The sequence below is a fragment of the Heliangelus exortis genome, chromosome 5, assembly GCF_036169615.1.
Source record: "Heliangelus exortis chromosome 5, bHelExo1.hap1, whole genome shotgun sequence".
NCBI classification, from domain to species: domain Eukaryota; kingdom Metazoa; phylum Chordata; class Aves; order Apodiformes; family Trochilidae; genus Heliangelus; species Heliangelus exortis.
In genome coordinates, this window is record NC_092426.1 from 41,118,105 (window position 1) to 41,145,672 (window position 27,568).

Below are 27,568 nucleotides of genomic sequence, written 5' to 3' on the forward strand. Positions count from 1 at the left end.
ATCCTTGTCTGGAGGGGGAGCACTTCCCATTTCTGCAAGTAAACAGGACTTTAGGATAAGTAAAGGAAATGTGAAGAAGAATTACTGGATCCTTTTCCAGGCAGCCATGCAGGGAGAACCTCAGAGCTGTGCTCTTTGGGGCTGCTCAGCTCCCTGCCACTCCATTTAATTTGCTCCAATTGCTGCTGATACCCTTTAATGGGAAACATAACTCCCTTTCAAAGCAACCACAAGAAGCTGCAGACAGGGGAATCCTGAGGCTCAGCAGAGGTGGGACTCTGCCTTACAGCCATTTCCAGCAGGCTGAAATTACACAGAGTGCCCCAGGAATGTCTCCAAATGGCTTCAAGCCAGGGCAGGCTGGAGCATCCTGACCATGACAGCCAAGGCTCAGGGTCCTCTGCTACCCAAAATTCCTAACAAGCAACAGTTCAGACAAACTCTGGCTGTTCTGCTAAAACACAGGCTTGCTAAAACCACTCCTGGGTTTACCCACACAGCTCCTAAGGTCTTGTGTCCATCCCCTCTGCAGCACCAGAGAAGGGGCTGAACTGGCTCCAGCTGGAGGACTGTGAAACCCAATTTCTTGTGCTCTAATACAGCACAGAAAGAAATTCCAGAGTCCCAGCAGCATGAGATACAACTGAAGGGCTTTCTAGCTTATTTTCCTATCCAGCAAATGCCATCTCACCCCACACCCCCAAGCCAGCAGGATGGCTGATGGGATTACCTGCTGATGGGACGACTCTCAGACCCTACAGAAAAGTCTCAAAGAAAAATGTGTTCAGAGTTTTCAGGCCATTTTTGACAGAAATTGTTTTTCAACCTTAAAAATAAAAAGACAAGATAATTGTAACATCTGCCTAGTACTTGCTTTTCTATTCCCAGACTCAAGTTAGCCCACTCTCCAGCATATATTTCACCAAATATTTCCTCTAACACAACTTTGCAGAATGTTTTTTGCTTCCTTTAAGCACCTGGAGCAGACCTGTCCATGACTGCAACGTTCTCCCTTTACTTCACTTTTTTGATCACAAGAAAACATCTTTTGCAGCAGTCCTGATGCAAACCTAAAAAGAGGGATTAAAAAAAACCCCATACTTGCTCTGCCTGATCTCTGGCTAGGGCATTCAAAATCCATTTTATCCTCAGTGCCATCATTTTTAGGTTTTTTTTCCTGGCTTGTGCTGCAGTCCTGTTATGACAGCAGCATCCAGGGAAAGGGCTGAACAGATTTATAGAGTCCTATAGAATTGAGTTTATAGAATTGAACAGATTTAGAGTCCTACCTAAGGACTTCGAGGCATCTCCTGATCCAAAGGTACTCTGGTACCCAGGGTACCAGACCCTGATTAAGGAGAGTACTCATGCCAAATCCTGAGGGTATTTTTAACACTCAAATTGACCATCTAAATCCATATTTATGCCTCTCAGTAGTTTTTCTACAGTGTTTTTCTAGAGTGCTCAACACACACCAATACCACCTAAAAAGCAAAATGAGTCAGGAGTGCTGAGCATCTCTTAAATTCTACCTCAGAGTTGCTTTGGTATCTGTATCTCCAAGGTCCTGGAGTTGAAAAGGAGAGCTGAGAACTGACAGCAAAGCACCTGTGAACTACACCCACGGGCTGCAGGAGGTTCAAGAGCAGGAGCTGGAGCTGGCAGGGGAGAGGAACTGAGAACATCAGAGCCTGGCCTGTAATGAGACAGGGGAGCTGGGAGGAAGGGAAGAGTTAATAGAGTTGGTGATGCTAAAAATGTCTCTTTAAGACTCACCATGACTTGTGCTGCAAGCCCCGGAGCACAGCACACTCCTTGGTGCCTGTAAAGCACCAAGATGAGCCCTTTGGGAACCTCCTCCACAGGGACCTTGCTGCAGAATTTCTGGAATCACAAAGTTGCCACCAAACTGAATCCCACCATCACAACGACCCAGGCAAAGCTCTTCCCTCACCAGCACAATTCTTCAACACCTGTGGTCTCCCTTCCCAAAAAGAGAAAGGATCTGTTCCCTATTTCTCCAAGATAAATGCTACTGTCAGAGCTAGGCAGAAAATCAGTGGCAGCTCCCTCTCTCTAAAAGGTGGCTGGGATGAAGTCGTGCAGAGTAAACTCCTACTTCAAAGACAACCATCCAAGCTCAGCTAGAGGAAAGACAAAAGACTGACAGGTCTTCCCAAAGTATACTGTGGACATTCAAGTTGAACACAGATTTATGTAGCAAAACACTGGGTGACTGCAGTTCTGTCCTCTAAATGCATCCATGTTTTCTTCTCCTGCTCCAGAAGTGAAACACAGGCAACACTCCTTGGATCTGCTTTTTAATATATCAATATGAACCTCTTTTTTTTCTTTTTTTATAACACACATACAATGAAAAGTTAACAATGGAGTTAGAGACTGAAAACAAATCCATTCTAAACCAGACACCCATCTTACCTTTACAGATTTTGCATCAGGAAGATGACAATTACACAAGCAGAAGGAAAAGAGGCCGTTCTAAACTTTTTTTTTCTCTTCTTTTTACACTCCAGTTTGCTCCATGCAGGGCACAAACCCGAGAGAAATTACCATCTAAATGAGATGGCTCTATAAAAGCAACTGTAAAAGGACAAAACCTGACTGACACAGGACACTGGGTGGAAGGGGAGTCTGCTCAGATACTTTGGAATACAGGCACAAGGACCTGTTGCTGCCTTTTGCTGACCTGAGACTATAGATCAGCTTACCATGGGTTCAGCCCGTTTTCACCTAAAAATATTCCACCAAAAAATCCTGGGCTACTGAGAAAGAACCAAGAAATGGCAGCAGCTTCACAAGCCTGGGCCAGGGAGCTGCTCCAAACTCCATGATTATCCTGCTACAGGCTGCCAAGCTGAAATCAGCCCCAAAAGAATGGCTGTGACTCAAGGGGCTGTCACACTGTCACAGCTCCCCTTTCAAAGCAAACTTTTTCAGGGAAATAGGCTGGCAGACCAGGACATAAATCCTACAGGAAGACTGGGAAAATTTGTGTGAATGAAGCTGGGAAGGAGAAGGAGTGAATGGCAAATTTTCCTGCATCCTGGGATATCATCCAGCGTGCAGACAGCAGTTGTTGTCACTGCAAACCATCCCTCCAGCCCCCCAATACCACCACCCACCCCCCCAGCAACTCAGGAATTAAACAAAGCCTGCAGGGAAGCCCATTTACCAGTAATTAAACTTTCCCAGAGAATCCGATGAGCCAGTTTAGAGGCACATCCCAGGGGAGTTCTGAAGTGAGGCATCCCCTCAGAGCTATTGTTCCAATCTGATTTTCATTCCCAGCACATCCAGGGCATTGGGCAAGAGAATTCCTAGTGGGGGGGAGACAAATAGGAGCAGATGTTTCCTGTTTCCAGCCTGACTTTCATTTGGTTTCTGTCATTGCTGCCTACCCAGCTTAGGAGAAGGGCTGAACCATGATGCCTAACACTTGTCCTATTGTTTGGGGGTTGGCAAAATCTGAGAAATAAGGTTGTTCACAGGGTAACAGAAAAATGTTGTCCCTGGAGTAGGGTGTCTGTGTAACTGGTTTAGCACCCACGGGGGTACCAGTCAGTCACCCAGTCAGGAAGCAACCATTTTATCAGTGAAGCTACAACAAAGATTCCTTTCTCAGATTAATCAGGGATCATCCAGAGTATCAAAGAGCAAGAGGTAACAGCCCAGGTGATTTAATTTCTAAATTTGCCATATTTAATCATAGAATCACAGAACTGGCTGGGTTGGAAGGGACCTCAGAGCTCATCAAGTCCAACCCTTGCTCCACTCCCCCCGTGGTTCCCAGCCCATGGCACTGAGTGCCACATCCAGGCTCTTTTGAAATATCTCCAGGGATGGAGAATCCACCCCTTCCCTGGGCAGCCCATTCCAATGGCTGATCACCCTCTCCCTAAAGAAATTCTTTCTAATGTCCAACCTAAACCTCCCCTGGCACAACTTGAGACCTCTTGTGCCCTCTTGTCTTGCTAAATTTTCTAATTCGGGTTAATTTCACTATTGGGAAACAACTGCAATGCTTGTGAGAAAGGGAAAGCTTCTCCAAAAGCCTTCCTAAGGTGTCTGTCTCAGTGGCAGCCTCTGTCAACATGTTCCTCAGTTAAATTACAAGCAAAGACTCAGCAGTTTTTCCATCACTGGTCATATATATGAGTCAAGTGTGCTTTAATAGTGTCTTGCACCTACACCTAGCCCTGCACATGGGAGCTGGAGCTGGGAATTTCTGTAAATGGAAGTGGTTTACAGCACACTTCTTGCTGAAGAGGATTCAGATGTGAAAACCTTGGCTCATGGCTGTTGTTCCAATGTAGAGCTGCAACCTGGCTGCTCTGGTTTGGTAATGAAAAGCAAAAATGAAATAAGACTGAAAGGTACATTTTTTTTTTTTTGTAACAGTACAACTAATGTTGAAACAGAGTCACAGTCTCTTGCACACACACACAGCAGAAAACCTGAGATTTAGGCAGGAAAAAGTGCAGAATTTGGAGTCCTGTCTTGCAGATCTCTGCTTTGAAGGAGACCATCCTTCCAGCTGCTGTGTGCCTCAATTCCCATCCAAATAATTTAAGCAAAACATAATGCTTTGCCCTTTAAACCCTGTGATAACACACAGATATTTGGTGCTGGTGGTGTAAAAAAAGAAAACAGTTGTCTCACTAGGCAGAAAACTTGGTGGGAGGTGCCCCTGCCCATGGGTTGGAACTGGGGGAGCTTTAGTGTCCCTTCCAACCCTGACAATTCTATGATTTAAAAAAAAAAAAAAGTTTGGTCACAAAAAAGGTTGCCTAGGCCAAGAATTAAGCTCAAAAGAGAGGCCCACCAGCCACAGAGGCACTAAACTCCTTCCCAAAGAGAGCAGCTAGACACTGGAGAGAGTTTCCTTGGGTGGCTGGCTGGATGCTTACAAACCAGAGAATTCAACAAGTCAATTCTGCCACTCAGACCACAGAGAGAGAGAGGAGATCCCGGCTGGTTCTTCCAGGTCCACAGCCTCCTTTGGAGAAAAGTGTGTGCTTGCCAGCTCTGGGAGGGCTCACAAAGAGCCTCAATCCTCTGGGAGCAACAGAGAAGCAGTCGTTCAGCTTTCCATTGCATCTTCACACAAGGGAAGCCAACACACCAGGATAAAACATCCATCCTCATCTCCCACAGGTATAACCCACTCTCTAGCCATCATTTTTTTTTTTTTTTTTTTTTAAATCTTCAGGGCCTTCTGTTCCTCACAGCACCTTTTTGGCCATTGTGTGTCTCCCAGGTGTCTTTACAAGCTGCCGATATTGGGAAAACTCTTGAGTTTCTCAGGAAAGTCATCTTTGTACAGCACAGGGTCAGCTCGGTGCTCCACCACTTTCAGAGGCATGGTCCCAAAGACAGAGGCAAACTTGTTGATGCATTCAGACCTGGGGAAAGGGAAAGCAGTGGAATTAAGCATCCAATTAACACCATCCAAACAACTCAGCTGGCTCCCGGCTCCCGGCTCCCAACCCAGCTGGCAGAAAGCTCCTGTCCTGCACTTGGAAGTACTACTGGGTAAATAAAAAAAAAAAAAGAGAGCCTCACCCTAGAGAGAACTGAAAAAGCTGGTGTTCTTTGATTTATCCATTTAATCAGAGAGACAAGCAAAGGGATGCTGGCAGCAGCACATGTGCACATGGAGGTCAAAGCTTCCTTCCTCCCTCCCCCTAGAATTCCAGTCATTCTTCAAGCTATGTACATGCTGTAAACCAGAACAGATTAACTGCCAACATGTCTCTTAAAGGGCCACTGTTGGGTCAGTTTGGCTCGGAAGGAAGGTTTTTGCACAAAGCCCAAGCCTTTGTGAAAATGGAAGTCTTAAAAAAAAAAAGAAAATGTAATAAATCCTGGAATTTTTAAGGCTTCTTGAGAAGTTCTATCTTTTCCCACAAAAATAAACATGCCTCAGTGCATAGGTAGCACTGACTGTACTGTAACTACAAAGTGAAGCTGAAAAAACCCCAAATAATTATAAAATTAAAACAACTAGTTCCTTTTCCTTGCCTAAATGAAGAGATATTGAGCAGTAAGCCATCACAGTAGCTCAAAAAAAAGATCAGACCACTGATGACTCTTTCCATTTTAATAATCTCAGGTGCCAGTAATGCTGTGGAGGGGAAGGACCATGTGCTGCAGAAAACAAGCACCCAGATGTTTAACTTCACATTGCTCCTTTAACTCTTTCACTGAAAGGCAGAGGAAAAACTTGGCTCAGCTCATGCTAACCAAGCACTTTATAAAACATCATTTTAAAAACTTCATCCCCTGAGAATGGTGACCACAAAGGTCCCCAACACATGAGACAGCTACAAGGAAACGGGTCAGGCTTCTTTTGCCCTTCAAAAGGAAAAAAAAAATAAATTGAGTGCTTTGACTCAGCTCCAGAGGCTGAGGAGCTGCAGGCAATCCCAGAGCAAGTCTCCTGGGGCTCTCCAAACACTGCACCCTCTCCCGACCCCTCCGAAGCATCAGGGGGGCACTACAGCTCCAGAATAATTTTCTTCACCCCAACCCGGTCAATCAGAGCAACTGAGTGTGACAGTTGTGTGATGGGCACTGCTCAGCACTGCCCCAAACACTCTTTTGATGTAGACGGGACAGCAGGACTGGTTTTCAAAATTAATTCCTCAGCTTCTGAGCCATCCTGTGGCTCCCTCCTCAGCTAGAGGAGACGACTGGAAAGCACAAAAACCCAGGTGTTTTAGTGCTGCTTCTCTGCATAGTTATTTCAAGCTAAAATGGTGACATTTCAGGCTGTTTTCCAGCCTGATAAAATTGTCAGAAATACTTCAGATGGGTGATACTTGAACACATCCATACAGGTAAATGCAGGTATTTCACTTTCTGCTACTCTCTCAGCCTCTCATACTTCTTCCTATCTCCAAATTCAAACCTTTCCTCTAGGAAACAGATAAAAATGAATTTGTAGTCTAAAAGGAAACTGTGTGCAGAGGGAAGGAACCTCTAAACCTGGGACAAGCACTGTTTGGCTCCAGGCTAGTGCAGAGATGAAACAGCAAAGGAGCCACCAGTCAGAGTTAAAGCAAAGAGGCCCAAGTGACTGCTTAACATTTGCACCCAGGAGATGAAGGGCTGGGAGGGTAGGGCTTGGGCCCTGGGCTCAGAAAGGTTACAATAACATGGAAAACAGGGAATGAGTGTTTTTTCCTCCAGGAACACACAGCAGTCTCCCTCGCCTCCACGAGATGCCCAAGGCGAGACACTCAAAAGACATCAGATTTTCAGGTAAGCTCAGACTTCCAAAATCCCCTTTTATTCCTGAGAAACCTGGCTCACTGCAATCCAAGTTGTGCGTATTAAAGAAGCCTCACGGCAGGAAAAGCACAAACTTCAGAGGCCAGGAGGTGGAGGCACTGGAAGATGTTCCTGTGAGAAGTTTGCACAGCTGCTGGCCCTCACTGGGTTCGTTCTGGAATACAAGAATACCTCTGGTCTACTGGTTGAAAATCCAGTAATGACTGAAAGACATTGTAATGTAACAGCTGCTTGGTGGCTGGTGTGAAATGAATTAGTTATCTCAGCCTGGTAGGCAGGAGTCCACATCAGATCACCCACTGTCACAACTGGAAGGGAGCGGCACCCTCAGAGCAAAAGAAAAAAAAAAAACAACAGTCGGATAGTGGAGACAAAACTGACCTCTTCCCCCCCTTGGGTTACAGTACCAGATCAAAGATGAGGTCTGATGAGAAAATGTAAAGGCAGAATCCTTCCAGAGCCAAATATATCTGGGTGGCAAGACCAGGGGTATCTCAAGAAACCACTTTGTTGTTCCAGAAGTGAAAACCATCGGAAAATGGAAAAATGGGTTTGTTCCAATCCCTCTGGCTGGCTTAAAAAAAGTTAGTCCCCAGGAAAGATAAAGTTCAGAGATGAGAAACAGGCTTTTTAGATGAAACGTCATACACAAATAGCAAAATGTGTGTCAAGGAACATCACTTCTTTACTAAAATTTCACTGGACTAGAGCACTGGAATTCCAAAGCCATTGCCACTTTTGGACGACGTAAACCCAAAAGGGTACCAAGATCATTAAACATCCGAAGCTGGGTAGCCAAAAGAATGTCATTTTAATATGGAGCAAAGGTGTTTTTCTTGGCTGTGTTGGTAGTTTTACAAAAATCAGCCTGAAAGAGTCATGACTGCTCCCAAGAATTATTTTTTTTTTCCCTTGCTCTGCCAACAACATGCAGTTGTGCTCAGGGAGGAATTAAGATTGAGTGAATGCAGAAACTGAGAGCCCTGTTGTCCCTGGCAGACTGGGTGAACACTGTGCCTGTTAAGGGCTCTCTTAATCAGCTTCCTCTCCCTTATAAACCAAATATTTTTTGGCAGGGTAATGCTGCACCTGAGGCCTTTGGCCAACTTGAAGTGGTTGGTTTGCTTCTTAAGGGAATGGCTTCTTATTCTGACTCTGTTTAACAAATACCTGTATGGCTTTTTTAAGACACTGCTGTTAATGCTGCTGTAGAAGCAGCTCAGCCCCTTTTTTGTATTTACTGCACTGGCACTTGCTCTTTTGGCTGCATTTTATCCAGCTCTCCATTTCTGAGAGCCAGATGCAAATATGCTAAAGGCAGAAAACTTGTTGCACTTAAGCACCATGTGTAAATACAGGGATTATGAGACCTTTCTACAGCTTCTTTTGTCACCTGATGAAAAGGCTAAGCTAGGGCAAGAAGGAGATTCCTGGTTCAAAGCTTTCTTTAGTTGATGTATTTCAGTGATGGAGTTTGATAACCCTGAGGACTGAAGGATTTCATTTATCTCAGAGCAATTACACAGTGGAAAGAACAGCAGTGGTGGCTTTCCCAAGATTTGCTGTAAATATCCTTCAGGATTGGTAAAAAAAACCCCAGAAAACCCAATTAAATCTTTCAATAAGAGACAGAATTAAACTCTAACATCTTTCCTTTGTCTATGCTGAGTGCCAAAAGGGTCACCAGAACTGGTTAAGTTACATGTTGCTCCTGGACAGGCCTCCACAACTGACTTCCCAAACTTTTTGCATCCACAAAACAATAATTAGGCAGTTGCTGGGCATCTCTGTGCTATTTCTGAACTAGAAACCCAACCCTAATTGTTGTTCCTGCCCATGACAACCCTGATATAAACTGTTTCTTTCACAAACAGTAAGTTTATCCCTGGATATCCGGGCAAATTATTAGCTCAGACTACCTGAGTGCTATTTCTGAATGCTAAAAACCAAGGAGCCAGGATAAAAAAACAGGATAAAAAACCAGGATACCCCAGGTATTGTTCTTGGTACCCAACAAAGTTATCTGTACCAAGTGATTAATTTATAATACAATGAGGAATCCCTGATGCATGAAGTTTTTCCTTCTCTCCTGGCCCTGAAAACAGCTGTTATATGTGTGCCTAGATAAATATATGGATGAGCTATAAGTCACTGCTAAGTTACAAAATTTAGAAGCTGCTATAATTTATTATACACTTAAATTGCTACCTCAGGTATTTAAAAACAAGAAACCCCTTCAGAATTTCAAACAACTCCCTTGGATTGAAGGCAGACAGTAACAACACAAGGTGTTAGATGTAGGATGCAGTTTCAGTATGGTATTAATGATCTTTAAATGAAGCCTGGACACATCCTAACTCTATTTCCCCTCAGATTTTCTCCTCTACCCAGACTCTAGTCCTTTGGCCAAAGAAATAAAAGCACGGAGATTTCCCACAGCTCAGTTTATCTCCTCAGGTAAAAGCAAAGCATGAATTTAAACATGTTTGCAATAAGCTGTCAATGGTATTTTAACTCTGAGGATACAAGAATTGCCATAGACATGGAAACATGACATTCACCCTGCCTCATAAAGCACTCTGGAGCAAAAAATACTTTTTCCATCTTTTCTTTTTATAGTCTTTGCCTTAATGAGAATCTAGATCATGACCAAAATCCCTGTGTGCTGTTGTAATGCTCCCAGTATGATCACAGGAAAGATCAACTGGTTCCACCTAGTCCATCCTATAAGCCAGATCACACTTGCTGGACACTTAGCAACCTCTTGTGCTTAACTTCAGCTAAACTTTTAAGATCAGCAAAACTTCCAGCCTCTTTCTGAAGTTTTCTGCAGAGTAATTTTTACCATCTTCACAAGGGATGTTTTACTTCTAGCTTGCCTACTCCTCTGTTTTTCACCCACCCTTATGCATCCAGTCTAATTCTTTGTCTCTAACTTTGGCTGTTAAGCTCTTCAGTGCCTGGCATGATGCTTGGTTACTCAGCCAAAATATATTTCTGTTTCTGTGCATTGTGTAACCTCTGTTTACACATCAGACACACCTATGGAACCTCCTTGTAAGTCAGTCCCCAACCTACTGACCACTTCTGCATGAGTTCATTGTGTGTATGAAAATACATAAATATAATTTAATTTGCTTAAGGCCAGCAAGTGGACACAGCACTTTCAATTTGCTGAGAACTCCAGGAAAGGACACCAAAAAAAGCTCACTGTTAGGATGATAACCATGGGAACTGGGGAGGTAACCACATTACATCTCTCAGCCCAAATCTGAAAGGACCAATTTGAAATGCAGGTCAGATTTTTAAATTTTTTTAATTTTATCACCTCTTCTGGAATTCTCTTTCAGCACTACAGCAACCCTTGCTTACCTACCCTATAAATCCTATGGCTCCAAATTGTTTTGCCCTGAAAAGAGAGATGCCACAGCCCAGCAAGCCTAAGCTGAAATGCCTTTATCAGCCCTAAATCTCAGGTATGTACATTTATTATGATAAAGCCTTTTCAAGCAAGGGTGTTTGAAACAAGAACAGTTGTGTAAAAGAGAATAAAAATTCCCTTATGTGATATATTCAGAAGCCAATGCAGCAAGAAGTTTCCTGTCTTCCTCAAGGCTGGGAAGCCATTTTATGGGAAGCAAGGAATGCAACTCTTTAACTTAACTCTCAGTATTTCACCCTAGACCAGTATTTCACCCTAGACATTCACTGCCTTTCCACATACATACTTCATTTCATGACTAAATTCTGAGAAAAATGATAATAATGCTGTCCTTGTTAAAAAAAATGTGACATACCATTGTGCAGGCAGAGGATGCAACGTGCTACACGATCTTTGGAGGCAATCCAAAGTCCAAACGTAAATTAAAACAACATTACTAATAATTTATATCCTTGTTTTTCTTGGGTAAGCTAGCAACTGTCTGTTTTTTAAAAAAATAAAACTTACATTCGTTGCAATTGATGTTCCATGGTAAAAAAGCAATGTGGTATTACTGAAAGCACTGCCAACAACCTGAATTTTGTGTGTGTCCTACATGCTTTACAGCTGATCTTTTGCCCTTCTCAAGTCCTTCCTTGCAGTAGTCCACTTTTCAGTGTCACATCACCCGTTGCAGGAATGACTTATGCTGTGATATTCCTTCAAATTTAGTAATTTACAGAAACACACCGAGCATTTTTTGATCCTAATTCAGTGAAGCAGAGGGTGAGACTCCAGGGATGGGAATAGGACAATGAGAGAAATAAAGGGTGGTCACTCACCTCTCCACCATGTGTGTCTGGTCCAGTGATAACCCATCAATTGCTGTGCATTCTGGGCACTTGAACTTCTTCCTTGGGGTCACCTGCAGAAAGTGACACCAGATCTGCTCAGACACCCCCAGAAGGGACATCATCAATCTCCTTGCCCAGGGAGCACCACGCAAACCCCCTGAACACACCAGCAGTGTAAGCTGAGCTCACCCAAAGAGGGGGGGGGGTTGTTTTGGTTTTTTTTTTAAAAAAAAATAAAAATAATTAAAAAAAAAAAAAAGCCTCTCCATTCAGCTCCATCTGGCCCAGCTGACTTCCAAATTCACAGGGGCCCAATAAAAGCGGCTTGGAGGGGTTTTTTCCTTCTGTAGCTGCAAAGAAGTGGCGATGACAAGCTCCTTAATTCCTGTTTAATGACTGTTTTCTCACTGCCAAGGTCCCTGTATAAACACCATTTGTTCTTGCAGCCATAACAGTGATGAAATATAGCTTCCCATACTTCACCCCAACGTTAATCCCAACCCTCTTTTGCTCACTCCAGTTAAGAGCTGCCTGGCAAAGCCTGCAAGGCTCTCTGAATCGCAGAGAGGTGCCAAATGACTCTGCTATGCCCTCATCCAGCTCAAAAAAACCTTTTTCAGCAAAAACACCCACTTTATCTTCTAAAGACTTTTCTAGGAAACGCAGCCACCAGACCCAGTAAATGATGATGGACAGGCAGGGAAAAGGAACCCTGCTAATTGAAGGAACGCCTGTTGGCCTCTAAATCTCATTCCAAGTTGACACACTCTGAAATGAATGTACAGAGTGAATGTCCAGACCTGAAAACGTGTCGAAACATGTCAGGAAATGAATTCAAGGCTAAAAAAGTTCATCTAAAGCTGATCTTGCAATTAACATTCTTGCAATTAACATTCCTATAAATCAGCTGTTGCCCGGCCGTGACAGAGGGAGCTGTGAACAGTTGGCAATTTCTTTCCTCCAGTGAGCTCAAATAGTTAAAATATAGGTATGTGGGCACATATATTCACCCACATATATCTGTTAGTAAATTACTTTTTCATACCTCATGCAGATAGCTAAAATAACCACCAGAAACAAGTGGTAAGAAACAATTTTCTGTTCTTAGTTCGCATAAAAGTTTTACTAGAAGGGTTGTTCTACTATGGAAGGAGAACAAGACACCATGCCAGGGGTAAGTGAGAGAAAAAGGAACATGAATATATTAAAGCCTACTAAATAAATGTACATGAGCATGCACATCATGTTTTTAACCTCAGGGAAGTGAAACTGCAGAAAAGTCCAACCTTAATGACTGATTTGCCAGTGACGTTTGCCACTAGAAAATTCATGGCAATGTCTTCACAATTCATATGTGCATCCACCCAGTTCTTGATGTCTCCAGGCATTTTGTAGGTGTAAAGATAGTTGAAATACTGCAGGACAGAGGGAGAGAGAAGAGAACTTGAAATACACACGCAGCAACTATCAGACTGAATACTTCAGTCACTGAACAGCAGATGGATTACAGGCAAACTGTGATATGACCTTCAGCCAAGGACTACATTAGGGGATAAAAAATAATTGTTTGGTGCTTTAATTACATAATTACTTCTTTCCTGACCAGCACACAAGTTTCTTTATGATCAGTTTTCTTCAATTGGTAGCTACAAAGCTACCTCCACTGCAAAATCTGCTGCGTAGTTAGAGATGGTGCAAACTGGGAAGAGCTCTTCTGTAAGCTCATGAAGGTAACTGCTTTATTTTATAACAGAGACAAAGCAGCTCCTTTCAGAGCCAAAGAAAAGGGGCTTATTGCATATCCACAGCATCACAAAACACTCCAAGAACAATGCCAGACACACACAGAGAGCTCTTGAACAGAGGCTGATGATGCCCATTAGTGTCCTACAAGTTGTGTGCTACCTTGTGGTAAAAGGCTGCCCCGGTGAGCACCATTGAGACTTCATTGGTCCATTCTGATTCATATTTCCATTTGTTCATCTCATGGTCCCAAAGATGCAGGCGACCTGGGTAACCCACCAGCCTGTCAGGGAACTCACGCCAAACCTGGAGAGGAAAAAACAAAAGGGGACACAGAGGTGGGGATGCAACACACCTGGCCTGGCAAATCAAGTTACAAAGAGCACTTTCAGCTCTTTTAAGCCCCAATTCCTGGATGATGCCTGAAAAACCCTCAGCTTGCTTTGGAAGGACCCCACAGCTCAGGGATGCTGTGGCCCCAGAGCAAAAAGCCCCTAAAAAAACTACAAAACTACAGCTTGGTTGTTGTAGAGAAATAGAAGCCACTCCTCCCCAAAAAGATTTTGACAGGAACTCAACCCAAGCATGATTAAAATGGAACTTTTTGATGTTAACTTCAGGAGATAAGGCTACAACCTAACTGCTTGCACAGCTGGCTTTGGATCAAGCCAACCTGCTTCCTTTGACATGAACAGCCTTAAAACAGGCTTACATTTTAATATTTCTGGTATTCTTTAGTGGGTGCTTGGAGGGATCTACAGCTACATGGAAGGGCTCTTTGCCTTTGACTTGTTCCAGACAGCTGGATACAATCAAGATACCATCCTTGTCACTCCATACATTATTTTCTAGCTGACTACAGGATCAAACACAGTAGACAAGAACAAGAAGGGCATCATTAACACAACCCCTGTTCTCCACGCTGCTGGCCACATTAAATAATGGGCAATTTTTGCTTTAGGGGAAAAAAAAAAAAAAAAGAGAAAAGATTATAATTATTTAGAAGGGTCTGAAGGTTGTTTGCTAAATACACAGTGTATCTTTCTGATCAATAATAAAATCAGTGTTTATCTGCATCATTTGCAGACAAATGACTCAAAAATTATCCATTAATCCAAACAGCTATGAGTTTTTTTGGAAGATTAGAAGTCTTGGCTCTCTGACACATGGGGTTAGGTCACAAGAGTTTCTGGTTTAGGTTGGTAGTGCACAAATAAACACACACACAAATTTCATTGTGTGCAAAATCAACAGCAAAATGTGTCACAGATCCCAAACTAGAAAAAAATCTCTTTTCTTTGTATGAAGGGGAAGGGAACCCTCCAGTTGAATTTACAGGAAAGAAATGTGATCTTGAAGGCCACCATCCTACAAACCTCACCTCATCAGCAGCTGACTTTGGGCCCCTTTTGTGTGTTTTGGTTGGGAGGCTCCCCTGTCATAGACCCCCTGCCAATATTTTGTCAAAGTAAACATGATAAAAGCATCAACTTCGAAGTTGCTGCTGCTGTATCCACAGTTCTGTGACTCTGCACTGCTTTTCATCTGCACATCTCAGCACACTTTATTGCTGTCAGTTAATATAGCCCCAGAGTCCCTTGATGAGAGCAGTTATTTCAAACGTAGAGATGAGGAAACCTGCCAAAAATCATGGAAGAAATAAGAATGGGAACCAGAATTCTGACTCCCTGACCTGTATTTTATCCAGAGATCAATCTTTCTAGGCAGTTCTAGGGCACAAGTAATGAGACAGTATTTAAACAGGGCAATGTCTAACAGAGGGTTCTTGAAAGGAGAAATCATTTGAAACTGAAGAGAATGGGTAGGATGCTGTCACAAGTTGGTGCCATAAGGTAATTTAAAAAAAAAACAAACCACAGATTTTTGGCAGGCAAACCAGGAAGGGTTTGAGACACCTATTTTGACATCATATTAAAAACATCTTTATTAATACAAAGAACTAAAAAACAAAGGTATGGCCACTCCCTCTTCCAAAACTGTATTTCTTACTGTTCTGCAGAAGTCGAAATTTTAATTATTTAATCTTAATAGATTTTTTTTTTCAGCCTGACTGTTAGAATTCCCATCTCCCAGCTGCTGGAAGGCACCACCACATGAGCTCCTGAGGATTTGCCAGGCCACTCCAGCTCTCCCCATCCTGGGCTAAGAATTCCTGTAGAGGGAATGGCACGGATATTAAAGGCAGCTGAAAGAAAGATTAAACTCAGCTACTGCTTCCCAAGAGACTTCAGAGCCTTGACAAACACAGAACCAGAGATTCATTCCCCTTCTAGTTTTTGCCCTCAGTATCATCTGGAAGAGTCCAAGTGACATAAAAATAAAAGCCAACTCTAAAGCAGGTTCCTCATACAGATTTCTTTGTGCCTCTGTAAAGTTCAGCCCTACCCTGACTCTGGCAAACTGGCAGCTTGATGCATCTGAAAAATAACTTAAGTTGCTTTAAACAAAGATTCCTTTTAAAAGTACCAAAGGCAATGGGAAATCTTGGGCTTTTAATGCTCTTCATCACTAGCTCCTTCAATTGTAATTCCTGGAAAGGCTCCAAATAGCTGCATCCAGCTCGTTGCCCAAACCCATACATATGTTTTGTGCCAAAATTCATATATACAGCTACTGCTTCTGAGGAAGTTTTCAGCATAAAAATAGTTGTAATGATTCTTACACTACTCTCTGGTCTGTACTACTGTCTATTTCCTTCTCTGATGGGTGCCTATAATTCATTAGCCTGTTAGGAGTACATTCCATTTGAGGCAGTGATCTTATTAGCTTTCTCAGAGCAGAGAAGGATAGCATGATTTAATAGTGATAAGGGACACATCCAAGGAAAAACACATTGCCAAGTGAAGAGGAGGTAGACTCCTTCCTGATCAACACTATTCCAATGACTTCTAGACAGCCCTGATGAGAAATCTTTTTGGACAAAGCATTTCCTAGAGGAAAAGTCAAACAGAAGTTCAGACTTGGTAGTTTTTCCTTAAAATCCTGTAAAATCACCAAAAGAAAATGAGACTAATTTTGGTTTCAAGTCAAGTTCCCCAAGTGACAGGAACATCCCAGCTAAAACACCCCCCAGTCTCACCTCTCCCTGCCCCAACTATTCTGTGCTGGTCCTCTGGGCCATCACAACAGCTGCCACAGCTAATCCTCCAGAGAAGCAGGGTTGGGTTTTTTTCCAGAATATACTCCAACATTCATGCATTACATTTATTGAGCCACATGAAACTTCAGGAACTGGCAAATGGCAACTAGAAAAGTTTTAAATCTAATAAACAGGAAATAATAAGAATGAATCACTGCATATCCACTACAAATGAAAGAAAACCAGATCAATCACTATTCCTTCTCTCCACTCAGCTCCATCCATTCTTTATTCCTCCCTGGCCCTCAAAGAGTAACAGAAAGCTGAAAAATACATTTTTAAGAGTCAAAATGGGCATAGGAGAATTCTTCTAAGGAAGGCATTCAAACTTAACAATGATTTTAGCCTAGTGAAACAGATAATTCTGAGTTTGGTTTTTTGTTTTTGTTTTTGGGTTTTTTTGGTTTTTTGTTTGTTTGTTTGTTTGTTTGGGGTTTTTTTTTTTGTTTTGTTTTGTTTTTTTTTAATTTTTTTTTTAAATGCCAGAGCCATGAAACACTGGAAAAGCCCCTCTGTGACAGAATAAGATCTACAGGCAGTAGGCAAAAAGCTTCCAACAGAAAATACACAGCTTTGCAATGCACCACTATAATATTTTCTGTGAACGAGAAACCTGTACTCCAGAGCAATAATCAAATTTATTTTGACAAAGAGCTGCCTAAATCCCTAAATTAAAAAAAAAAAAAAGCTTCCTGAACCTCATGTTTGGAAATTGTTGCCCTTGCTTTTTGGGCTGGCAGAAATGCTGAGCCATCTGTCCCAAGGCCAGCAGAGACGGGAACACTGCAGCTTTCAGGAGCAGCCAGTGCTTCTGTTTTCCCTTTTTTTAAGATTATGATAAGCTGAATCCTTGCTCCTCTCTTCTTGGGTCTCTTTCATCCTCCTTTCATAAGCACCAAAAATCAGGAAAAAGGGAAAAAGCTGTTTAGCCCTACCTTGTTTTTCCATTGCTCTAAGTCCCAGCTGTGATACCACCCTGTAACCCAGCAGAAAAAGTTCTTTCAAAGAATGTCACAAGGATTCTTCTGCAACCTTAACACAGCAGAACACAGGGACTATTTTTCTCCTTGCCCTAATAGATTTACACAATGCCATAAATCACTGTCCCCTAATAGTTCACTTTTAACAAGTAAAAAAATGTCTGACACTTTGAGTGTTGCTATAATTTTTTATGGCTGAAAGTGTACAGAGATCAAAGTTTTCTGGTTTTTTCTGGGCTTGCTTTATACATTCAGACAAGTCTGTGACAGAGGGGGTTTGGGCCACATGTTTAAATGTAAAGTCTCAAGGATGTCAGGAGGAGAAAAGAAAATGACTGAATGTCACGTTTCCAGCCCTTCCTTTGACCAAAGCAGAAGCAGACATAGTTTAAAAAAAAAAAATACAACTTATTCGTAACATTATGTGCTGCTACTGTTCCCTCTGGATTCCCCTGCAAATGAGTCAAGAGCTTGAGAGATCCTTTGCTGGTAAGACACATAAACAGATAAATAATCAGGGGCTGAGGACAATTTAAACATCTGGGAGCCAGTTCAGGGCTGTCAGGCAAGTCACAGACACTCAGGAACAGGAAAGATCAATCTTCAGCCCCTGATTTCTGTGCCAGAGAGTAGGAACTACATCACCTCCTCTTACTCTGTATTCCATGTAAATCGTGTGTTTATAAAATAATCCACTGTGCTTCTGTACTCAAAGACATTTCTGTTCACTTACTTTACAACAGGAAAAAAAAAAAAAAAAGGATCTCAAAATGTAAGGATTCAAACCACAGGTTAGTTTCAACTATCTGCCCAAACAGGTATTTTAATTTTCCATCAATGTGGCTGTACAGTAAGCTCAGTTCCTGGAATCAAAAGGAATAGGGCTTATAATAAAACACAAAAAACTGCAGGAGCAGTATTTTTTAGTCTGCCAGTCTCAAGTCTTTCAGTCTCGTGCCCAAAGAGTTCCATTCAAACACTGAAAACGAGGATTGCTACTCCAGGAGTCCCTGCAACCAATGCATGTGGTCCCCAGAAAACCAGTGCAGCCCAACAACTGGACTGGGAGATCAGACTGGTTGGGGTTGGAAGGGCCCTTAAAGCCCCCCCAGTGCCAACCCCTGCATGGGCAGGGACACCTCCCACCAGCCCAGGTTGCTCCAAGCCCCATCCAACCTGACCTGAGACACTGCCAGGGATGGGGCAGCCACAGCTTCCCTGGGAAACCTGGCACAGGGGCTCAGCACAGAATCTTTAGGGGATGTTTATTCTCCATAAAAAACCCAGCTCCCTCAGCCACTCCTCATAGGACTTGTGCTCCAGTCCCTCAAGTCCTCCAAGCCTGCTTTGCCAGCAGCAGAGATTCATTGGGAACTACTCACACAAGTCCCTTAGCTTTTTAGAAAAACTTCTTTTCATTTGCTTTGGGACAGCTTGATGAAAATCAAACTGCAGATGGAGCCAGGATTTACACATCACACAGGTTACTGTTTGACCATTTTTTATCTCAGCACTTCACCCCCAAAAATTGCCCCAACACAGACAAAAGTTAAGGCAGCTTGCAGAGCTGCCAGCAAACATCATGTAGACAACAGACAACAGGTATCTATATCTATATCTATATCCATATCCATATCTATATCCATGTCTATATCCATCTGTATCTATATATCTATATATATAGATATATCTATATCTATATATCTATATGATCTATATATATCTATATATATCTATATATCTATATATATCTATATATCTATATCTATATATCTATAGATATATAGATACAGATATCTGTATATATCTATATAGATATATCTAGATATATCTAGATATAGATATATAGATATATAGATACAGATATTTGTAAGCAGATATCTGTAAGTATATATATATATATATATATATATATATATATATGGCCCCCCCAAAAATCCCAAACCAACCCTTCTTTCAGTTATCTCCATTCCATCTTTCATATTTCATGTCTTAACCTGTTACTATTAACCTGGCAAGGGAAATGTTTCCTTTCTGGAGACACAGATGAGAAATTAAACCTCCCTCTCCACTACTTAACATCTTTGTTGTTGTATCAGCATCACCTACATTACCACAGGTCATTTTTTGAGTCCAAAAGCTTGTTATTTGCTAACAGTCTCTTTCACTGGAGAGAGGGAAAAGAGCCATAATTTATCACATGAAAGAAATACTTCCAACATCTCAAAAAATATCTTCTTGTGTTACCAACTACACTTGAACTGCTAAAAAAAAAGACACACCTATCACATTTAGTTTGCTTCCTACCCTTTAGAAAACTGGTTTTCATTATTTTCACTCAACTTAGGTAATAGTTTCATGTTCTGGCTCTCATGTACGAAGCCAGGTGTTGTTTTGCTCTCACTTTTCCAGCTTCTCTGCTCCACAGGTGTGACTAAACGATTCCATTTTAAAAATATGGTAATTCCATTTTCTAATGTTTCCAATTTAATTAGCAATACAGCATGTTTGTCTTCAATACACACCCACAATGGGTCGTGTCAGATTCTGGGCTCTGTCTGATACAACTGGAAGACAAAAATTAACTCATACAAACCTAAGTTTTGAAAGGAAGGCAGCAGTGCTGCTGGAAGTGAATTTTTTAAGAAAATCCAAGGCACATGAAGACTTTAAGCTCTTTGTACTGGCAAACTGATTTGGACAAGCTTTCTTTTTCTTGATAGCCTCAGAGCAGCTGCTGCATCTTGGCCATGCCAGGCATGTGACACTTGCATCTCCCAGCTGGCATTCCACAGTTCCTCTTTTCCATTGCACTCCACCTTACTTTGGCACGTCCTCAAGAAGCCTCCTCTACTCCCAAAACATTTCATTTCTGAAACCTCATTTGTCTACCAAGGCACTTGGATAGCACTTCTAATTTGCCTAAAAAACGAAACTTTTCCGAAGGACGCAGCTCCCAGACTACAGATTGCTTCCATTCCACAAATAACACACCATTTTCTGGAGTCTCTTGAAATTTCTGTGCTAGTGACCAACATTTTTCTTCTAGCTGGCAGTATTTTAGCTGGCAGTATTTTCAATCAAGACTGGGAAAATATTCCAGCCAGAACTAAAGAGCTACGCCAACCTGAACCAGCAGACCCTGCCGTGATTCCTTAATATGTTATATCCATGCAATTTTGGAAAGAACAGCCAAATCCAGTTCTCTTACCTCATAACCAAACTGGAGTTCATCTGAGGTCAGCATAATGATATCATCATCAATAGCCAAGACAGCTTCTGTCTCAATCTCATCATAGGGGAAGAAGCGGTTGCTGAGCTTGTTTTCTGCAGTCCTGACAACCTTCAGGGGGACACGAATCTTGGGCCAGAGAGAATCTAGAGAGGAGAAAAAGAAATTGTCTTCAATTAGTCAATATTATACTTCACTTCCTAATAAGTCTGCACATCTGTCTTAGCTTCTCTTGATGTGCTTTGCTTTTTTTTTTCTGCACGCCTGGAAAAATAAAAAAAGCTTCTTAACGACCAAGTTACACCAGGCTTAGCTCTAAAAAGTCAGCAATATTATGTACTGATTTAGGACACACAGCAAGAGGAGGTATTTTATTCAACTGCTACTATTTAAACAAATTTGAAGCACTGATTGAGTCATAAAGAATTTGAGAAGAAATGTTAGTTTTATCGAATTCTGAGAAAAATATAGTTTAGTATATCAATTAAAAATCTAAATACACACAAAATATTAATCATTATTGACAGGTAAGGATTAGATTCTGTGTAAGAGGAATTTCATCTTCCAAATCCTCAGTGACAACAACAAAAAAAAAAGCTAGATAACTGCAAAGGATTCCAGCTGAGCACTACAGCATCCTCACAAGTGGAAGAGATCACTGGGGGACATAATCATGAAAACTCCCAGGTCAAAGATGCTTTAACCACACAGATTTACAACCAGATCCAATTTACTCTGCAATGAGATTAAATTTCCATACCCTCTTAGGTGTATAAATGTAGCACCCAAGTGTCACCATCATGTTGTTAACAGCACCATTCTCTGTGTCCTTGCTGGCAAGTTAAGAGCAGCTGAAGGGGTGCTTTAGCAGCAGATGAATTATTTTTCTAGTCAGCAGCCAGAACTGTATTTATACAGGAAATTACTTGCTCAAATTATTCAACATCCATTCCCAGTTTTAACATTCAGCCTCAGGAAACTGAGGATCCACACAGCTCTGTACAGAGCTCACCTTGAGACACCCATTCCAAGTAGTAGCAAGTTGAAAACCAGCACAGAAACAGAGAAATTTATCACTATAAATTAAATGCAAATGGTTTCTTACAGACCCTGCAACTGGGAGCAGGAGGTAAGAGTAATGAAGAGCTGGAAACACAGAGTACACTCTTGATGGGGAGAACTGAATGTTTGTCAGCATGAAGAGCCATATCACAAATTAAAATTAAAAAAAAGGTCCAATTATTGGCTAAAATAATGACTCAAAGATGCTCATAGAACTATACGTTTCCTGCTTTACTCCCCCAGTAACAACATCTAGGAATATCTCATGCTGGGGGTATCTCCTGACTGATGCTAACTTGGCACCTGAGTATTAATCCATATTAAGCTCAGACTTCCCACTGCCCATTTGGAACTGGAAAGGGAAAATGCTTCCCAGAAGTTGTTCAAGGTAGAAGAACATCAGTATAAGAATGGCTGAAAGCATCTGTAGACATCCTCTGGATGGACCAAAACTTGTAGAGAATCCCACAAGCTGCAGTCAGCTCTCCCACCTGATCTTCTATAAAATTATTTCCATGATGCTCCTTCTAATTGGACTGTAATAATTAGTCTGTATGAATCCAGCTAATTGAAATTGATGCTGGCAGCCTAAAAAGTACTTTTTTGGTCTCAAAGATTGAATGGCAGGATTTGCCTGGAATCTGAAGTGTCAAAAATCTGTCAGAAACAATACCCAGCAAGTTACATCTCTTTCTTGCCAGAATTCCTTCAATAATGGCTGAAAAAGTTTGTTCAGACACCTCAACTGTTTCAACTTAGAACTGGCTGCTTAAAATGGGTGCTTTCTACTTACATTTGTCTACAGCAATGCACAGAATTCCTCTTATATACAACAAAATAGAACATTGGTTTATTATTTCTTTATTATTTATAGTTATTTTATATATTATATATATAATATACATTATATATTATATATAAATATATTTATTTTTATATAATACATATTCTTGTATGTATTATTATATATAACATATATATTATTATATTTATACTTATTTATTATACATTATTTAGAGCCCAGTTCTGTTACACTGAGTTTGTTAAGTTAAATCTCTAGACTTCCTTGGGAAATAACACTGCAGAACGTTTAAGATGATTCACAAGAGACTAAACCCATCATGAACTGGTTCCCTAGCTAGAGGAAAATGCCTCAAGTCCATTGTCAAGAAGCCAAATTAATTTACAACCTAAAGAGACATTAAAAAAACATTCCTACTAGTGCTAAGCATGCAAAAAAATCCTGCTACTGAGGATTTTATTATTCTAGTTAACACTTTCTTTAGATACAGCAATTCATAGGATACTCAGGCTCCTTTTCCCCAGTGTTTTACACCAATATTGTCCATAGACAGCATCAGAAATTATTATTGGAGTAATTCCTATAAGCATTATAATCCATACCTTATTCCAGGAGTATCAGCAAGTTGGAAGCACGACCAATGCAGGTACAGAGAAAGCACACACTCTTTAAAATGCATTTTTTTTTTGCTAAAACAGAACCTAAAAAGGAACTGAGCTCCCACAGGATTTGTAGTCCCTTGTGTATTTACAGGCAGTAATGCATTTATACATTTTCATACCATTTATGTGGGAGGAAAAAATGGTTTCTGCAATTGTCTAAAACAAACATGATGAAACCTTAGTGGGGATTTCTGTCACAGACTATTTGCTTGAATTTCAGCACTACCAGTTTAGAAAAACACCAATGAAAGGGCAAAAATTTGGCTGACAGAGAAAATAAAAAGCCATCTTGTCTGTGCAAATATTCCCAGCAGCAGACACATGGACCACAATGTTTATTTTAATGGATAGAAAGTGAGAAAAAAATACATCCTTTTTTTCCCCTATATTTCAAAGCTTTTAATATTTTTATTAATATTATAACCTTAAACACAGGTCTGTTGGCATTGCTGCTGGGCTGACAGGCTTCCTGCCTACCCTAGATGGCTGAGAAATTGTGTAAAAACACCTAGCAAAGGTGACATCCCCTAAATTCAGAGAGCACCTCACACCTGCAAGATGATTCCATGAAATTTCAAGGGTTGAGATTAGAATTGTCATCTCTGCTACTTCACATATCAGCTCCAACACTTTGCTGTCATAGGGACCCTGAAAACTTCAACATCTGTGTTGCTCCAAGCTTTGTCTGGTGTGGTTGGATTTTTCTCCTCAAGCCACTGCTGTATTTTCAAGCCAAAACCAAAAGATGAGACCCTGGGTTTCCAGTCTCAGCCAAAGCAAACTGCTCTGACTTGGTGCACAGACCCAGCAAAGACCCCAATTACACAGCACACCCCTTCCACCCCTTTTTTACCCACCAGTGTTCAAGATATCTCAAATAAAAAACAGAGGAAGGTAATAAAAATAAAGACCAAAACACAGAAACTTCTTGAATCAAGTCCTAAACCTAAATTACTGAGAGATGGTGAAGTCTTGACCTCTGCCTACCCCAGTTTCTAAAGCTGGAAAATGGGAATAACCAGTTAAGCTCCTGGCTGCATAGCCAGGATACATCTTTGTGAACATCCTAAAGGTACTCAGATTAAATCAAACCTATAGAAAGCACTTTCCTTTATTATTTATATTTTAGCATATTTATATTTTACTTTGATTTCAAAGTAGGCATCAACTTTCCAACTAAACCCCTCAGCATCTCCCTAATAATGATGCCAGGAGTAATGCTACTTACCTAAGAGTTTAAAATACAGGTTTCAAAGCATTTTATGAAAACAATATTGCTGTATTAACCTTATAGACATGGAAACTGTGTAGTTATTCCCATCCAGCAGGCAGAACCTGTGCCTGGTCACCCAGCTACAAGAACTATCTGTCCAAGGAAAATAATTGAAATGTCCTTTTTTTTTTTTTTTTATTGCTCACTAATTTCAATTTCTCAATGGCCTGTGAGAGATCCTGTGTGTCCTTCACTCTCTTCAGATACCAGGATGCAAAATAATGAGAACTCAGAGCAAACAGGTAGGTGACTAAAAATCAGCTTGTCTTATAACCACCTTGCCTTACCTTCCTGTTCAGTGGAGGAAAAAAGGTACTTCTGAAGGGATGAGTTGATTCACCCCCAAATAAATACCTAAATGCAGGATAGGTGGAGGTGCCAGGTTTTTTTTCACTGATTCTAAATGAAACATTGAGTCAATGAGATCAGAATTTGCCTAAGCAGCTCTCAAAGTAATTTGAGGTTAGGAGACCTGTCCTCCAAAACTCCCAGGGCAGAAGGAAAAGTAGTCTAAAATTGCTACTTATAATAGGAAAAATTGCTACTGATTTCCAGCCTACAGAAACACAGCCTCTTTTCCTTCACCTTTACCCTTTTGTGCATTACTGGGCTGAAAACTTTCTACTCAGGTGTTCATTTAAACAGTGGCCCACTTAACTGTTTCCTTTATCAGCCACTGAGACAAAAAAGAAAAATTAAAAAAAAAATTAAAAAATTAGTCATAGCAGAGCTGCATCTGCCTTGACAGGCCTAGATTTGGAAGGAAATTTTTTTCCATGCAGTCTGCACATTCCTCACACCTGGTACCATTTCAGAGTCCAGGAGAGGATCAGCTACAGCCTCTTACCTACTCTGAGGGATGCTCAGCAGGGATGCTCAGCAGCACTGATGGCAATGAGCACAATTCAGCCTTCTCACTCATCACCATTAATTCATTGTCAGGTTGTGCTAACAAAGACATCTTTGCACTCCAACTCGACCAAAAGCTGGGGACAAGTAAAAATTATTTTTCTTCTACAGAACACTGCACTTGTTGAGGGGAGCAGCCAGTTAAATTTTGTACAATATTTAGATTAGAAGAGTTTTGTTTCAGACATTAGGAAAAAAATTCTTTGAAGGTGGTGAGCCCCAGGTTTCCCAGGGAAGCTGTGGCTGCCCCATCCCTGGCAGTGTCTCAGGTCAGGTTGGATGGGGCTTGGAGCAACCTGGGCTGGTGGGAGGTGTCCCTGCCCATGCAGGGGTTGGCACTGGGGGAGATTTAAGGTCCCTTCCAACCCAAACCATTCCATGATTCTATGATTTTTATTCTGTTTTGCTCTGAAGTCCTGAGTTTGCTAAGTTTCATTACATAAATGCATTATCACAAGTGCATAAGTTCATTAAAAAAAAAAAAAAAAAAATCACAACAAAACCTAACATTGATTTTAGAATATGCAAGTACTTCAAAACTTTCCCTTGCTGGGGAGCCAGATTTCCTCTATTTCCAATACATCTTGCCTTGATAACAATGCCATTTGCAATTACAGTATTTTCCTGGTGTTGGAAAGGAGCATCCCCAGGTCACCTTTGTGTGGCACTGCATTAGCTACACCTCAGGAGCCCTAAATTCAGACCACACAAAATCCCTAAGATAACTCAGCTGTCCTTTACCCAGGCTTCTCACCCATGGCAAAACAACACAAAGGGCTGACTACAAGAGCCCACGTTTGCTTCTGGACCCAAACATGTCCCTTGGATGGCAAGGGCCAGGAAACACACCCTGGCTGCTCCAGGGGGTTCAGAGCCTCAGCTTCACTATAACCAATTAAAAGCAAATAGCCATAAAAGTGCAGATACTACTGTAGGGTAATAAAGCAGACTTTATCAGTGACAGTGGTGCACATTACCAACTTCAAACCCATTCCTTGCTCTAATCCATCAGAAACTTCCTGGCTTTAACAGGCTATAAACAGCAGAAGCTTTTGAAGTCCAAGGATTAGGATCACTAATAGACAGACTGACCTAGAGACTGGCTGAAGAGCCAAGTGGAATGCCCTGCATGGATCTGGGATAAAACAAGTTAATTTCATCAAACTGACCTCTCTCGAGCCATAGGCCAAGAGATTACAATGGTTACAAGAGCACTGAAGGGACAAGGGATGCTAGAAACACATAGTTATTTGCTTTAATGCAATGCTTAGGGTAATGTAAAGGCAAAATTTTAGGGCTATGCTTTCAACTGTGCTCTCAAAATCCACAATTTGAAGCTCTACAGGCAAAACCTTTTCTTTAAAAAACAAAAAAACCCCAACCAAACAAAAAAACGCCCAAAAAACTAGTCTTGGACTTAGTGGTAACACACTGAAGTTTTCAAGAATTTCTAAATGCAAGGTTAGTAGAATGATTTTTAAAAAAAGACCATTCTGATGTTTTATTTGCTGTGATTCTCCTCTAGCTCAGGCTGACCCAAAGGAAATGGGGAAAGGATCCAGTTTGGGTTAAATCCACCCACATTCCGTGGTTATAGAACTGAATAGAACACCAAGCAGTTTTGCTTTAAGAAAAAAAAAAACAAACAACTTGTAATGACAAAAATTCCAGTTATTATCAATTTATACTTAACACTTCTCACTCTAAAAACCACTTCATAAACCAGCTGAAGCCTCTGGAAATAAATTTACAAAGCAAGGACTCCTAATGACACATTTCATTTATCACTACAGAGGAAATCACAAGGCTCTGTACCACCAAAAAAAGCTTTTTTTTTTTTTTTTGAACACTTCTTCACCAAATCACTACATCTCCAGATAAGAATGACAGCTGCCTATGTACAGCAGAGAAAAAAAACCTCATAGCTACTGTATCCACAGGATTTACTCCAAAATGAGAAAAGGAGGCTTTAATTGCCCAGATTTTCCCAGGATTTTAGTGGTAATGCTGTGACACGGCAGAATTCCAGCTATCCAATGCCAGCAGAGCACACCTCAGCTACTGAAAATTAAACAAATTAATTCAGATTTACAGCACTGAGTTCACAGTAGAGTGATGAACATGCTTTTGAAACCAAATCTTCTTCCAAAATCTAC

At 41.2% G+C, this 27,568-nt stretch overlaps 1 protein-coding gene and 1 long non-coding RNA gene across 3 annotated transcripts in view; one reads left to right on the top strand and one right to left on the bottom strand.

The window, feature by feature from the left end:
• LOC139796635 (uncharacterized) overlaps positions 1-27,568 on the top strand; it is a 521,507-nt gene that overhangs the window by 403,763 nt on the left and 90,176 nt on the right. The gene's annotated exons all lie outside the window — the stretch shown is intronic.
• EXT2 (exostosin glycosyltransferase 2) overlaps positions 4,150-27,568 on the bottom strand; it is a 71,530-nt gene continuing 48,111 nt past the window's right edge. Inside the window, exons 10-14 of the mRNA XM_071744962.1 lie at positions 20,684-20,850; positions 13,495-13,638; positions 12,876-13,004; positions 11,578-11,660; positions 4,150-5,423 (exon numbers count right to left, since the gene is read on the bottom strand). Coding sequence (XP_071601063.1) covers positions 5,285-5,423; positions 11,578-11,660; positions 12,876-13,004; positions 13,495-13,638; positions 20,684-20,850 — 662 coding nt within the window. The 3' untranslated portion in view covers positions 4,150-5,284. The remainder of the gene's footprint in view (positions 5,424-11,577; positions 11,661-12,875; positions 13,005-13,494; positions 13,639-20,683; positions 20,851-27,568) is intronic.